This window comes from Tachypleus tridentatus, chromosome 4, assembly GCF_004210375.1.
Source record: "Tachypleus tridentatus isolate NWPU-2018 chromosome 4, ASM421037v1, whole genome shotgun sequence".
Lineage (NCBI taxonomy): Eukaryota > Metazoa > Arthropoda > Merostomata > Xiphosura > Limulidae > Tachypleus > Tachypleus tridentatus.
In genome coordinates, this window is record NC_134828.1 from 16,387,203 (window position 1) to 16,403,375 (window position 16,173).

A 16,173-nucleotide genomic window follows, 5' to 3' on the forward strand; every position below is an offset into this window, starting at 1 on the left:
GCCCAAGAGTTGACGGTTGGTGGTGATGACTGTCTTCCCTGTCTTACACTACTAAATTAGGGACGGCTAGCGCAGACAGCCCTCGGGTAGCTTTGCGCGAAATTCAAAAAAACAAATATCCAATCGAGTACTTAACACTATTATTTTCAGTTTAACACTTATATGCTCTGGAGTACCACATAGTCTTACAATATATTTTTTTAACACTGCTAGTAAGCTTTGCGTCCTTTACATTTATTATCTTTCTTTGAAAATTTATATTTTCTGTTTTCAGTTAATCAGTAAAACATATTATGGTTATCTTTATTTAATATTTGTATACATTTTATTTAAATAATATATGTCTGTGTAGCTTCATAGTTAGTATTATAACTATAACATTAGAACAATAATGAAACAATAATCGTACTTTATACATCGTTAAACGTACGTTGGCCTGGCATGGCCGAGCGCGTAAGGCGTGCGACCTCGTAATCCGAGGGTCGCGGGTTCGCGCCCGCGTCGCGCTAAAACATACTCGCCCTCCCAGCCGTGGGGGTGTATAATGTTACGGTCAATCCCACTATTCGTTGGTAAAAGAGTAGCCCAAGAGTTGGCGGTGTGTGGTGATGACTAGCTGCCTTCCCTCTAGTCTTACACTGCTAAATTAGGGACGGCTAGCACAGATAGCCCTCGAGTAGCTTTGTGCGAAATTCCAAAAACAAACAAACAAACGTACGTTACGACGGTCTCGAGAAATGGAACGTTACAAGCAGTTTTAAAACTTAACTAATGTTCTAATATCAAACAGTTATGCATATTAACCCTAAAGAAGACGCTAAGGCGAAACATTGGTTTAACTAAAATTATGCTATATATGCAAAAACGGCTCGTTTGGGTTGAGAAAATATTTTACATAGAAGGTCGAAACGTTTCTCGCGCTTCTATGTAAAATATTTTCTCAACTCAAACGAGTTGTTTTTGCATATATATTTCTCTACAAGTGGGTTTTCTCGACATCACTGAAAATTAGATTATTTTAGATTAAAATTAGATTATTTTATATTAAAATTAGATTATTTTATATTTATCTAGAGGTCGTTTTCATTAACTTTTATAACAATTCACAACTAATTTCTTGTTGCGTAGCGCGATGTGATGGCTTCCGAAAACATGAATATAAACTTTCATCCAGAACGTTTTTTTTCCCGCATTTATCCAAACTTATTTCTCCAGGCTTTGTTTATCTACGATTTTAATGCGCTCACTCGGAAAGTTTCTACAACCTTTGACCGTTTTGTTTCTTCTGAACCAGATAAAAACATGTCAAAAATTTAAATATATATGTAAACACTGCTTGCGATCAAGTACTCTTCCTGTTTCTTACCCTCGGGTGCTGACCAGCTCTTAATAATTGTGTTGCCAAGGTAACGAAGCAGGTGGAGCTTTCACTTGTCACGTGCTTTAATGGTGGACAAAAAGAAACGAGTCAGCGTCTATTGCACACATCTTATGTGACTGCGTCTATTGCACACATCCGGCGTAACTGACAAAGCCTAAGGTAAGTCATACTGGCTGCTTAAAAATCATTGTTTGTTCCGATGGCTTTCATTCACTCGTTTGTGGAGTGTGGCGTCTCCGAAGTTTGTGTTTTGAAACAACAAAACTCGTTTATTTTGGTTATGTTCGTGGATCACTGTTTGGAAGTGTCCCCTCGGTAACATCAGGTAACATTTTCTTTGCTTTTATGGACTTATGCTGATAATAATTGCCGTTAGTAGACTGGAGATTTATAGCACGTACTTTAGATGCAAGTAGCAGGTCACAAACCTAGACACTTTGAATATAGATCAGTATTTTCTGGGTCCAGTGTGGCATGCAGAACTTTCACTCCTGAAATTTTTTCGTAAACTTGAAGAGACATCTTGACATGTTATCCTGCCATCTCGTCTATTGCTACATGGGCAGCAACCTTCGGAGAGTCCGTCATTCTGTAGTTGAAATAATCCGAGGGTCGCGGGACTGTTATATAGTTCAATTTCATCATGTTAAATTTTTTTTCTTTCATTCACGTATTTAAGATTTCTAAGATGCTTTGTTTAACTATTAAGGTTAATCTCTCCAGTCATTCTCTTCAAGTACACACACACACACACGTTGTAGCTCATTAGGTATTTATAATTACAAAATTAGACAATCTTATGTTGGAAATACCCCAGTCCTAGATCAGTTGGATTAAGAGATACATTCAGAAGTTAACATCTCATTATTTCTCGTCTATAAATCATTACATGTTAAAACGTATTAGTTCACATGTTTGATTTATTCTTAACCCTGAAAAAGCATTGGTATATTCGCTGACCTATCATCTTCGCCACATAAAAAGAAATCGATATACTAAAACAATAGTTCGTAGAAAACTAGAATCTAGAATGACACTCAAGTCCCGATGTTGCGTAATAAACCAGTCATATATATGTATAGATATAACGTAGATATGCAAACCAGATTCAATAAAAACAGTTTGTTTAAAGATTGTTATACCAAAGAGGATGTACCTATCTGAACCAGATTAATGTTAATACAGTCCTAAATCTGAATAATAAACCAGTCGGTTTAAAGATTGTTATACCAAAGAGGATGTACCTATCTAAACCAGATTAATGTTAATACAGTCCTAAATCTAAATAATAAACCAGTCGGTTTAAAGATTGTTATACTAAAGAGGATGTACCTATCTGAACCAGATTAATGTTAATAGAGTCCTAAATCTGAATAATAAACCAGTCGGTTTAAAGACTGTTATACCAAAGAGGATGTACCTATCTGAACCAGATTAATGTTAATACAGTCCTAAATCTGAATAATAAACCAGTCGGTTTAAAGATTGTTATACCAAAGAGGATGTACCTATCTGAACTAGATTAATGTTAATACAGTCCTAAATCTGAATAATAAACCAGTCGGTTTAAAGATTGTTATACCAAAGAGGATGTACCTATTTGAACCAGATTAATGTTAATACAGTCCTAAATCTGAATAATAAACCAGTCGGTTTAAAGATTGTTATACCAAAGAGGATGTACCTATCTGAACCAGATTAATGTTAAGACAGTCCTAAACCTGAATAATAAACCAGTATATTAAACAAATATTCTAACTGAAAACAAGTGAACACACTGATAAGGCAATCGCGTCCACTAATCAAAATGTATGAACATATTTCGATCCAATTACGTGTGGAAAGAAAATAATTAGGACATGAACCATTTCCAACATACATCTGCAAACTGGTTGCACAATCACGAAATGTGAAACTTAGTTTAACTGAGAGACAGCTGGAATGATCTATTCCTCAGGATCGTCGTAGCATTCACTGATAATTAATGCAAATTTCACAACCATTCTAGTGTTAACTGTGTGTCAATTTAAACTCCGAAAGCGAATGAAATATTCAGACGCTAATAGGCTTAAAATGTCTAATGACAAACCACTTAACTAAAGTGTTTCATTTTTAGGCCTGTTGGTTTTCCATACATCACTGATTTATTCTGGTATTCATCGAATTGCAATGGATTGTTCAAGACACAAAGAGAAGCCTGAAATGTTATTTCTATTTACTTTTGATATTCAGAAGCAATGAAGAAAATAAAATAAATGTAAAAAAACAAACAACAACAACTGTTTAACTTGTGTTTATAAGTTAAAAATGATCGTTGGTGGTCCGGCATGGCCAGGTTGTTAGCATGCTCGCACTTTCATCCATGGAGGCGTTGTAATGTAACGGTCAATTCAAGTATTCGTTGGTAAAAGAGTAGCCCAAGAGTTGGCGGTGGGTGAGGATAATTGACTGCTCTTCCTCAAGCCTTACACTGCTAAATTAGGGACAGCTAACGCAGATAGCTCTCGTGTAGCTTTGCGCGAAATTAAAACCAAACAGATTATTGTAGGAAATACGTGCACGTGATTTCCAGCTTTATGGTTTTTTTTATCTCATTAGAATGGGAGTGTGATATATGTTCATTACTTATTGATAATCCGTTAAGTTATCGAACTAGTTCAAATAATTTCAAAATATTTTAGTTTGATGTTGTTAAGTTAAAAACAAGTGAACGATAACTAATAATAAATAAAACGATTGACTGAAGACTAGAACGTAAGGATCAAATATCATTTAAAACATTTTTGAAATTGAACGGTTCTAAAGATTTCTGACCTGAATTAGATAATCGCTCTCGTATCGTATCGTTTCAGTGTAATTAGTATGTCAACTTACCAAGAAGGTAACACAAAACACAGTCCCTCTAACCTAAACGCTTTGGAAATATGGACCTTTCTTCATCAGGGGTGGAAAGGTGGACCCTTCTTCATCAGGGGTGGAAAGGTGGACCCTTCTTCATCAGGGGTGGAGAGGTGGACCCTTCTTCATCACGGGTGGAAAGGTGGACCCTTCTTAATCAGGGGTGGAAAGGTGGACCCTTTTTCATCAGGGGTGGAAAGGTGGACCCTTTTTCATCAAGGGTGGAAAGGTGGACCTTTCTACATCAGGGGTACATTTTCTTGGGTTTTGTTGTTTATTTGTTTTTAGAATTTTATGCAAAGCTGCACAAGGGATATCTGCGCTAGCCCTCACTAATTTAGCAGTGTACGACTAGAGGGAAGGCAGTTAGTCAGTAGCACCCATCGCCAATTCTTAGGCTACTCTTTTACTAACGAATAGTGGAATTGATTGTCCCTGTATAAGGCCTCCATGGCTGAAAGGGCGAATGTGTTTGGTGTGACGGGAATTCGAACCCGCGACCCTCAGACTGTGAGTCAAACGCTCTAACCACCTGGTCATAAATGGCATTTTCCGGACGAAGAAAGAAAGGTCCATTCTTCGAAAGGTTATTGGGTTTTTTATTTGTCCGTTAAGTTGATTTCTTGAACCAACATGTTTTTTTAAGAGGGTTGTACATTTCTTTTATTTTATGACAACAGCAAACTAAAATATTTTTTGATACAAATATTTCGACTTTATTGGGAGGACCGGAATACCCAGGTGGTTAAGGCACTAGACTCGAAATCTGAGGATCGCAGGTTCGAGTTCCTGTCGCACCAAATATGCTAGCCATTTCAGCCGTGGATCCGTTATTATGTAACGGTCAATCCCACTATTTGTTGGTAAAAGAGTAGCCCAAGAGTTAGCGGTGGGTGGTGATGACTACTTGCCTTCCCTCTAGTCTTACACTGCTGAATTAGGGACAGCTAGCGCAGATAGCCCTCGTGTAGCTTTGCGCGAAATTCAAAACAAACAAACACTTTACTGGAAACTTCTCAATACAAATACTCATCCCACCTGGTGAAGCCAAAAGGCAGCAAAAATGGTTTCTTTCTCGTCGTAAAATAATAATAATCAGTGGCAGATTTAAAGTTGTTTGAGCTCAGGGGCTAATAATTTTTGTAGCCCTACGCCCTATATAATTTTACATAAAAGAAAATTACGAGTGGGCTCCTTTTCAGAACATGGGCCTTGGAGTTGAGACCCCCACCCAAATAAGCCACTGATAGTAACTAACAACAACAAGGAATAAACACAAAAGTTTGCATTTCGTCCGATCAATACAATGGTTTATTTGTTTTAATGGTGACTATTATTTCTCGGTTACTTGGGTTGGCCGGTGGGCATCCCGGAGGGTGTGTGCAGCGGGTCACAAATCCTCTCCGCCTTGACTATCCCGGTCAACAGAAGGTCGAATGTACTTCTGTTAATGTTGTCGGTGATCAGCTGATTCCTGTGACATCTGTCCGGGCCTTTGTTGTGGCTATCACGAGAGATGCCAAAAGGGGTCCTGAGGCTGATAATTTTATCTCCCTCTTCTGAGTGCATGAGAGACTCTCTGATGCTCTGTCGTGCTGATTGCTGGCACAAGAGTGTTATATTTTGAAGAAAGAGTGACATCTGGTATATTGGTTCTGCTACTTCTGCAAGTTGGTCAGCCTTCTTATTGTACTTGACACCAGCATGGCCTGGAACATATACAAAGGTGAGATATTTATCATAAAGATAAGGTGCAGCCTCTCTCCACCCATCAGGTGGCCAACCACTCTGGATTCTCTGCAACACTGCCATGAAGTCGGTGGCCAACACAACTGTGGTGACATCAGGGAATTCTCAGACAAGCCATCCAAGAGCTTGCTTGACAGCCTCAAGTTCCATCCTGGTGCTACTTAAGCACATGGTGAATTTTCCAGTCTTCTCAGTTATGGATGTGCCATCCAGAAACGCAGCAAATACTTAACCTGCTCTCATGATTTCTGGTGTGAACAAGAAGTCTGTTGCAATGATGAGGTTTCCCTTCTGGCCAGGTTCCTTGAACATCTGCACATTGCGGCCACTCTCTACAACCTCTGTTGAACTTGACAATCACTGCAGGTTGGCATGGCCATTCCTCTCCTGCAGACGAAATCCATGAAAGTTGTTTGGAAAGGGAACATGAATTACAGATCTTCTTGCAAGCCAGTGCAGTAACTTCAAGCCACCACTTCCTCTTTAGATGAGACCGAGTTGCTACTTCAAGTCTTGTGTGGCGTAGAGAACGTCTTTATTGGTTGGATGGTTCAGCAATGAAAGAGTGCTTCCTTTTAAGGATGTGAAGTCCATGCCTTGGATTTTGCCAAACCTTGGCAAACAGTATGGCTCTTTGTGATGCTTGTCTGCCCTTCATACTTGGGAACCCAATGAGATGATGGAGTACTGGCACTGGAGTTGATATGGTGCAACCTGTGGTGATCCTGATACATGCGTTCTGCAGCCTTTCCAGCCTTCCAAGTTGGTTGTCGCTGAGTTATGCCAGGGACAGTGCATAATCAACCACTAAAATCACAAGGCTTCTGTACAGCATGTTCAAGTGACATTCCTCAGCATGCCTGCCAACTGCAGCACGAAGGGCACACATTCCTTTTGTGGCCCTGACAACCAGCTCATCCACATGCTTGGAAAGGTTCAGTTGCCTATCAAACACAATTCCCAGGAAGCACAATAAACCCTCCTATGTAATTCCTGTGCCTTCGAAGGTTGGAATAGGAATATTTGATGTGTCAGCACAGTTGTTGAGAGTAAGGAACAGTGCTTTGGCCTTCTCTGGATATATCAGTATGCCATTATTTTTACACCAGTTTCTTATGTGCTCCAGCTTAGGTTGAATCCTACATGTGATCATTTTTGTAGGTGTCCCACTGGTATAAACCAAGATGTCATCAGCAAAGGTTTTGATTCTGATGTCAGGTCTGTCCAGCCGTGCTAGGTCAAGGGTGTAAATGTTAAATAGGACAAGTAACAAAGGTGAACCCTGTGGGAGGCCAGTGCTTATGGTTGACCAGTTTGACCTCCATTCACCATGTTTTACGATGACACGGCGCTAGCTGAGGGCTGACATAACTCATCTGATACGCAAAGTTGGGAGTCCCAAGTGCAATACCTTGTGAAAAATTAATTTTTGAATCTGTATAAGTTTCAGTGATGGAAAGTAAACACTTCAACAAGCACGTTGAGATTCAACGATTAAGATCTCTCTGTTAATAGGACAATCGTGAATCTATTACAGTTTGTACTACGAAGAATCAAAAAGATACGGCACAGATACTAATTGATAACTTCACGAAACCAGGAAAAGATTACGTGATAACCGTAAGTAAAACCTACCACTTGATAGCGATTGTTCGTTGAAATTAATATTGTACTAACGTTGATACCAACTGAGAGAATAGTTAACAATCGTAACATACGATTTATAGCGTAACATTTATAGCGTTTTCGGAAGATTTACAATTTAGAAGCAATAGAGAAGGGCCAGGACCAGGAGAGCCACTTGGTCTGGGCCTCAAGCTCAAGGGGCCTGAAATTTAGACACTTGTAATTATACTCTTCACAAAAAGAAACGCAAAAGGCAAAATATGAGACAAATTGTTAACAAGTTTATTCCGGGTAGTTCTGTATGACATGTGTGAAACTTTGCACATTCACTGCTGAACATCCAAAGTCTGCAAAGGCGAAGTCCATGCTCAGTAGTTGAAGTTTAACGTCACTCAACGTCAATAACGAGTATGCCCCCGTGAGCATCAATAACTGCTTAGCAGTTATACTTATACTTATTTTATTTGATATCTTCGGCATGGCCAGGTTGTTAAGGCACTCGACTCGTAATCCGTGGGTCGCGGGTTCGAATCCCTGTCACACTAAATATGCTAGCCCTTTCAGCCGTGGGGCCGTTATTATGTGACGGCCAATCCCACTATTCGTTGGTAAAAGAGTAGCCCAAGAGTAGGCGGTGGGTGATGATGACTAGCTGCCTTTCCCTGTTGTCTTTGCTAAATTAGGGAGGGCTAGTGTACATAACCCTCGTGTAGCTTAACGCGAAATTTAAAAAAGAAACAAACAAACAATTGAGATCCTTATAACAAATTAAACAACGTTCTGCGTATAGCTCCCACTTAACCCAATACTTTACAATGACTTTCATTTAAGAAACAAAGCATACAGAGAACCGGATTTATGGGTGGATAATTACTTCCACCTCGTGGACCGGCAAGACCAGGTGGTTAAGGCACTTGACTCATACTCCGAGGTTTGCGAGTTCGAATCACAGTCACACCAAACATGCTCACCCTTTCAACCGAAGAGTCGTTATAATGTTACAGCCAATTCCATTATTTCTTGGTAAAAAGAGTAACCCAAGAGTTGACGATGGGTGGTGATGACAAGCTATTTTCCCTCTAGTCTTACACTGCTAAATTAGGGATGTCTATCGGAGATAGCCCTCGTGTAGCTTTGCGCAAAATTCAAACAACCACAATGTAAATTCAGTTAATATATTTAGAGTGTGTAGGTTTAACACCAATAACCACAGTATAAATGCAGTTACTACGTTTAGTTTTTTAAACATCTAACAACAACTACAGTACAGACTCTTTTGAGATATTTAGTTTTATAGGTTCAACTAAAACCACCACGGTTCAAACCTGGCATCATGTTTGTGTCGTGCTATTGAGTCCAGTCACTTAATATTTCTTAAGGATTCAGTTAACAAACCAACAGCTACTGTTGTTGTTGTTTTGAATTAAGCACAAAGCTACACAATGGGCTATCTGTGCTCTGCCCACCACGGGTATCGAAACCCGGTTTTTAGCATTGTAAGTCCGCAGACATACCGCTGAGCCACTGGGGGGCGAACCAATAGCTAACAAATTGTAAATACGTTGGACAAGGGTATACACCACTCTTCTAATAACTGGAAGAAACAAATACAGTAGTAAACCCACGAATTTCGTTCTTAAAAGTGAAACTAGCGTGTCAGTCATCAGTATTTACTCTTTCCGGCAGGTTACTAGTTTGGTTTGGTTTGGTTTTGAATTTCGCACAAAGCTATTCGAGGGCTATCTGTGCTAGCCGTCCCTAATTTAGCAGTGTAAGACTAGAGGGAAGACAGCTAGTCATCACCACCCAACGCCAACTCTTGTGCTACTTTTTTACCAATAAATAGTGGGATTGACCTTCACTATATAACGATCCACGGGTGAAAGGGCGAGCATGTTTGGTGCAACGGGGATTTGAACCCTCGACCCTGAGATTACGAGTCGCACGCCTTAACACGCATAATCATGTCGGGCCGAAATTAACTTTAAAAAGATGACATAAAAAAGACCAGTTTTAGACCGTTTTAGTATACGTGATGAAATTAGATCAAAGCACTTATCACCAAATATTAAAAATAAAATATGAATTTAAGTCCACCTTTAACCGAGACCACACGTGTGTTCTTATATAAATTCAAATACCACTGGAAAAGGTCTTTTAAGTGCAACGTACTTATAATAATTAAACTAATGAAAAATATATGAAACAACTGGAACTGTTGACGATGTGTGATTTTATCCAGTAACAAACCAACTGAAAGTGTGTTTGTATCTGAAGACGGCTGGCGTAGGTATCAAAACGTGAACTAATATAAGGTAGAGGACAACGTTTCGACCTTCATAGATCACATTGAGGTACATGTTCACTTCAAGTGGGTTACTCGTCAACACGAAGTGCGTTTCTTGTATCGAACAGTTTCTTAGTTACCATACATGGAGACGGTATTGAAAGGGGTCAGAGTGAATGAAATAACCTTTGACCTTCATGTTATTATTAAAAGAATATTCAGCTGTAAACTAATAAACTCGAGGAGGGGGTGAAAGAAGCCCAGGTGAACATGACCTACAAAGATCTAACTCTCGATCCCAACATGTGAGTGAGCCACTTCGATAACACGTCACAGTCAAAACTGCGATTACATTCGGTAATGTCACGGCTCGAACCAATGGATCCTTCGATCAGCAGCCATATTAGCTAACCACTAGGCCACTCACTGTTCTTTAATTTCTAGATAGGCCTAATTTAGTAAATTTAGTCACGAGTTCACTAGTAGTTTTCGACTTACTGCTTTATTCGTGTTTCTGTGTACTTTTAAGAGTTTTTTTTTTTAAATTATATTCTGAAAGTTACACAAAGAATTTAACGATTATACAGTACTCCACCCTCTTAATATAAATGACTTATTTCTGAATTTCAATAAACGAAACTCTTGCCAATACATCCATTACTGCCCATCTCCCCCGCTAGTACAGCAGTATGCCTACGGATTTACAATATATTATATATATTTCCTTTTGTACGTTATATAAAAGCATTTCAAATTTTGAATACTGGCTTAAAAAATATCTATTATTTCTACTTTGATACGGTATTCTTTTTTCTTTTATTACTCACCTTCAGTACCAGCCACAGCAACCCTCTGATTGTTGACAGCATAACTTTAATGTCCAATAAGAAAACGTTTTCGTTACAAATCGACACTCGTCACAAAGTGGAGTTTATATTACTGCCACTCACGTGATTTCTCCATTCGGTTTCCAGTTGCATTACTAACGTAAAAGTCCAAAATAAGAATCAATGTTTAGTATAAGTCCAGATTTAGCTAGAAACGATCTCGTGCCGAGAGGTTGTTCACTGTTTTGATCGATACATGTCATTCAAGTAGATTTTACGTCCATAAAATCCATATATTTCTATATAAATATTCACGTTAATTACGGTTTTAGATTTTCTATTGTAACTATAATTATTCTAACGTTGTTTTTTTTTAAAACTGTTCGCATTATCATTTATGTTTAAACCTATGAGTGATCGTATTAGAATATCTTAGTTTTTGTTTTAAAAAGTGAAAAGAAAAGTCCATATTTCTAGTTCTAGAACACATTTATTCGCTAACAACAAAGTTAAAACACAGTTCTCACATCTAGTTCTAAAACGACGCGTGTTCTCTTTCTCTACTCTTCCAATAATGTAAACAATAAGCACTTTATTTTTATTATATATTCTTAATGTTTGCTTTTGAAACCCTTTAAAATTCTGTTGTTTTAAACAAAATGTAACCTTTTACAGAACAAGCGAAGGTTTCGTGACGTTTCAGTTACTTACGTGTCGTTATTTGTTTAAGATGGTTTCATTCAGAAGAGACATCGTAATAAAGTGGATTGGTGTTGTTCAAAAGAGACACCAACAAGACAAAAGTGACGTTCTTATGCTTAAGTTCGAACTATAATCTTAATATTTATATACGTAGCATAGACTGTTGGAGAAAAAACAACAACAACACCCATGTTGGTTCAAAGGATTCAGATCAAATCATCGATCTAAACTTCTGATTCGTCTCCTCGGGGGAAATACTGGAGCCATGATATTATTGGTTGCCTAGGCAACAATGTAGGTATTGGTATCCATGCAGCAACCGAAGTTATATGATTAATTAATTCCCTTCGGGAGATATCAAAGAATATGTAGTGAGGATGTATGCCTGATTGAAACGCTGAGAGAACTCCGGCGAGTGGCTGAGAAGAGAATCATAAACTTGCCTGGAAACAACAATGAACAAATCAGACAACAATGTGATTAGACTTGGCGTCACACATTGGTTAGGTATTACAAAGGTCAAGGCCTGTGTTATGTAATAAAATAATTTAAACAAAAACTGTATAAAACAGACATACAAGTATGAAAGCATTTACAAAAATAAGCCATTTCTACCTATTGGTTCACCGAAGAAAAGTCGAAACGTTTTTCGCTCATCTAAATAGTGTTTTCTCTATCCATACCAGCCGTTTTTACATATATGAATAGTGGGATTGACCGCGGATTTTAACGCCTCCACGGCTGAAAGTGCGAGCATGTTTGGTGCGACGGGGACTCAAACCCGCGACCCTCAGATTACGAGTGAAACGCCTTAACCCACCTGGCCGTGCCGGGCCTAGAAAGAAAGACTTGGAAAAGTAAAGGCACATATTTCTATGTGAGAAAGGTTTGTGCGAATACATACAAGTACAGTCAGCAAATTGTTTGTTATAGCTATACAGAAGGCTACACAATGGGCTATCTGTGCTCTGCCCATCACGGTTTCTAGCGTTGTAAGTGCGTAGACATACCGCTGCGCCACTGTTGGACACAATCAGAAATAAATATTCAATAAAATATATGCACAAATACAAACAGAAATAAAAAGTTACGTAAACTGTTTAAGCAGAAAACTATACAATGAGCTACAGGTAATTGAATACGGATTTTAGCGTTACAAGCCCGTAAACTTTCTGCTGACCTATGGAGGTGGTAATCTATAAGCCCGTAAAATTTCTGCTGACCTATGGGGGTGGTGGTCTATAAGCCCGTAAACTTTCTGCTGACCTATGGGGATGGTGGTCCGAAAATATTCGTAAAGATGCAGAAAACTGGATTTGGAAAGGTGGATTTTTGTTTTGTTTTGAATTTTCGCGCAAAGCTACTCGAGAGCTATCTGTGCTAACCATCCCTAATTTAGCAGTGTAAGACTAGAGGAAAGGCAGCTAGTCATCACCACCCACTTCCAACTCTTGAGCTACTCTTTTACCAACAAATAATGGGATTGACCGTGCTTTATAACGCTCTCACGACTGAAAGAGTGAGCATATTTGGTGTGACGGAGATTCAAACCCGCGACCCTCAGATTAGGAGTCGTATGACAATGCCAAATTTAGAGTCTGCTTTCAGAGAACCCCCAGTTAGTAAAGTGGTAAGTCTACGGATTTACAACGCTAAAATCGGGGGTTCGATTTCCCTCGGTGGGCTCAGCAGATAGCTCGGTGTGGCTTTGCTTTAAGAAAATACACGCTTTCAGAAAACCTTCGTAAAAGGGCTTTCGCGAAGTATCAGGGTTCTCTAAGAGGTTGTGTGAAACGTTTTTACCTTTGTGCAAACCTCGAGACCTGGACAACTCGTTTAATGTCATTTATAAGTTGGCGCGTTGGTTTAGAAGTTGCACGATACACGTTCTGAATCTTATAATATAGGTTCCCCGCTGGGGGAGTGGTACGTCTTTGAATATACGACGCTAAAATCAGGGGTCGATTCCTCTTAATGGACGCAGCAGATAGACCGATGTGGCTTTGCTGTAAAAAAACATGCGCTTAATAGACTGATTACCACGTCTAAATAAACTTACTGATGTATCTACAACGCTGAAAATAATACCTTTTTGTCTCTCAACACGCGCGTAGTTGACTCGGATTGTTCAGACTTATTTTATAGAAGGACCTCCCTTACCATTAAGGCACAGATGTTGTCTTTGCAAGTCTGTGTTCCTGAGTGAGGTAGATTTTCTGGAACGGGATGAATGACACAATACTGACTGCCACAATGAATACAGAGATGATTTACCTTGCTTGTCACATGGCAGCACTGAATCTTTGCACAGAGAAGACAATCACTTTCACTACCGTCTCAGATAACATAATGACCATTCTCACATAAGTGTTCTTATGTCCTTTCACTACTAACTTAGACAAGATAACGACCATCCTCAAAATAAACGTTTTTATGTCCTTTCACTACTGACCCAGACAACATAATGACCACACTCAAAATAGATGTTATGTCCTTTCACTACTGACTTAGACAACATAATAACCATCCTCAAAATAAACGTTTTTATGTCCTTTCACTACTGACCCAGACAACATAATGACCACACTCAAAATAGATGTTATGTCCTTTCACTACTGACCCAGACAACATAATGACCACACTCAAAATAGATGTTATGTCCTTTCACTACTGACTTAGACAACATAATAACCATCCTCAAAATAGATGTTTTTATGTCCTTTCACTACTGACCCAGACAAAATAATGACCATCCTCAAAATAGATGTTATGTCCTTTCACTACTGACTTAGACAACATAATAACCATCCTCAAAATAAACGTTTTTATGTCCTTTCACTACTGACCCAGACAACATAATGACCACACTCAAAATAGATGTTATGTCCTTTCACTACTGACTTGAGCAGCATAAATACCACTCTGAGACAGGTGTTATGTTTTGTATTATGTCTCCCACAGCTGGTACACATCCAGAGTAAGTGAGAGCAGACATTCCATAGTGATCTTAATAAATTCAAAATTACATCACTTACTTGAAACTTTCTCCAAATCGATTTCATTTTGTGAGATGGATTGTTTCAGCAGTTGGAGTGTGACAGCACCATCAGTGTTTGAGTTTATTACGAGAGCAGCTGTGGACATAAGTAACCAGTCCTCACATAATCTCTGTAATAGAAACCTGCAAACGGCTAAATACCCTGCACAGTACCGTTTGTTGTTTTATGTGAACGTTCAATGTTGCTATTACCCAATTCGCTTTTGTGAAAAATCCTTCAAAACAAGAATTATTCTGTAGAATAAATACTAAATAATATAATCTAGGCTTTAAAACCCAGTCGGTGAAAGATATTTGATTACTTTTTAAGTCCTTTATTCACAATATTCGTATATTGTTCTGGTGTTCTGGTATTTTCGTGTTCTGATGCAAGTATTTCCATAATGAGAAACAACTTAATTAAGACTAAACTTCTTTATATACGATGCCTGCAGTAAAACAAATGTAAAAGTGTAATACAATCTACTTAAGATTCAAACCAATAGGAAAAAAACACACGAATATTTTAATATTTAGATCTGCTTCTGGAAATATGTCAATCGTAATTAGGGCCCGGCATGGCCAAGCGTGTTAAGGCGTGCGACTCGTAATCTGAGGGTCGCGGGTTCGCATCCCGCTCGCGCCAAACATGCTCGCCCTTTCAGCCGTGGGGGTGTATAATGTGACGGTCAATCCCACTATTCGTTGGTAAAAGAGTAGCCCAAGAGTTGGCGGTGGGTGGTGATGACTAGCTGCCTTCCCTCTAGTCTTACACTGCTAAATTAGGGACGGCTAGCACAGATAGCCCTCGAGTAGCTTTGTGCGAAATTCCGAAAACAAACAAACAAACAGAACAAACCAATCGTAATTCCGTTACGGTTGAAACAAGTTCTTTTAAACCACCGTTGGAGCCAAATATTCACCTTCTAAATCTTTGTGCTTCAGGAAGTTACTTTCAGTAACTGTTTTTATTTTATATACCACACTGTCTCTTCAGCTGAGTAGGTATGGCTTCGAAATTGAGTAATTTATTTCAAATAATATTGTGTATTCTGGAAGAATAGGTAATTATGATGTTATTATTTTTTTTTAGATTTTTTTCAGCTGCTAAAAGAGGGTATGTCCAACATAACCGATTCACCAGATGGCATACTTTCTCGCTTAAACTGTCACAACCTAACGAAACTTTTAGGACAATATTTGGAGTCTCTATCTTCGAATCTCACCCAATCAGAAAACGGCGACCATGAGGTCGAGAGTAAGCAGAAGAACGCCCTGATGTATATCATCGTGGTCTTGTTGTTCTACTCTTGTGGAATTGGAGTCATGATGATTAAATACATGAGGAAAGAAGCCAAGGAACAGGAGGAGTGCAAGATGTATCGTCGTTACATCAACGCCGCTCACGAACAATATCTAAACGCCACAAACAGATCTCGACTAGCTAATCGCCTGGCACTGCAAGCTTTAAACACAGTAAACGCCATACCTCAGACAACGCAGATGGGCAGTAAGGTGACTTTTGTTTAAAGGTGACCATAACTACATTTGTACACCTGACGTATAAAATAAAACCTTATTGTTTTGCATGCTTCTAAGTGTGTGTGCCTTTCTGTGGACACATGTATATACTTCTCTGGTTATATAAAAATGGTATTAAAAGCAA

General features: G+C 38.8%; 1 protein-coding gene across 4 annotated transcripts; it reads left to right on the top strand.

Moving 5' to 3' along the window:
* The first annotated feature begins 1,427 nt into the window (after window positions 1-1,427).
* LOC143248242 (uncharacterized) lies at window positions 1,428-16,105 on the top strand. 4 transcript variants are annotated; one of them, XM_076496662.1, is made up of 2 exons: window positions 1,428-1,540; window positions 15,601-16,105. In XM_076496662.1, the coding sequence occupies exon 2, from the start codon at window positions 15,627-15,629 to the stop codon at window positions 16,035-16,037; it is 411 nt and encodes a 136-aa protein (XP_076352777.1). In that variant the 5' UTR covers window positions 1,428-1,540; window positions 15,601-15,626; the 3' UTR covers window positions 16,038-16,105. The 4 variants fall into 4 exon arrangements, with proteins under 4 accessions (XP_076352777.1, XP_076352778.1, XP_076352775.1 ...); XM_076496663.1 differs by having other exon boundaries at window positions 1,429-1,540; window positions 15,612-16,105; XM_076496660.1 differs by lacking the exon at window positions 1,428-1,540 and adding an exon at window positions 1,552-1,706.
* Window positions 16,106-16,173: the final 68 nt, after the last annotated feature.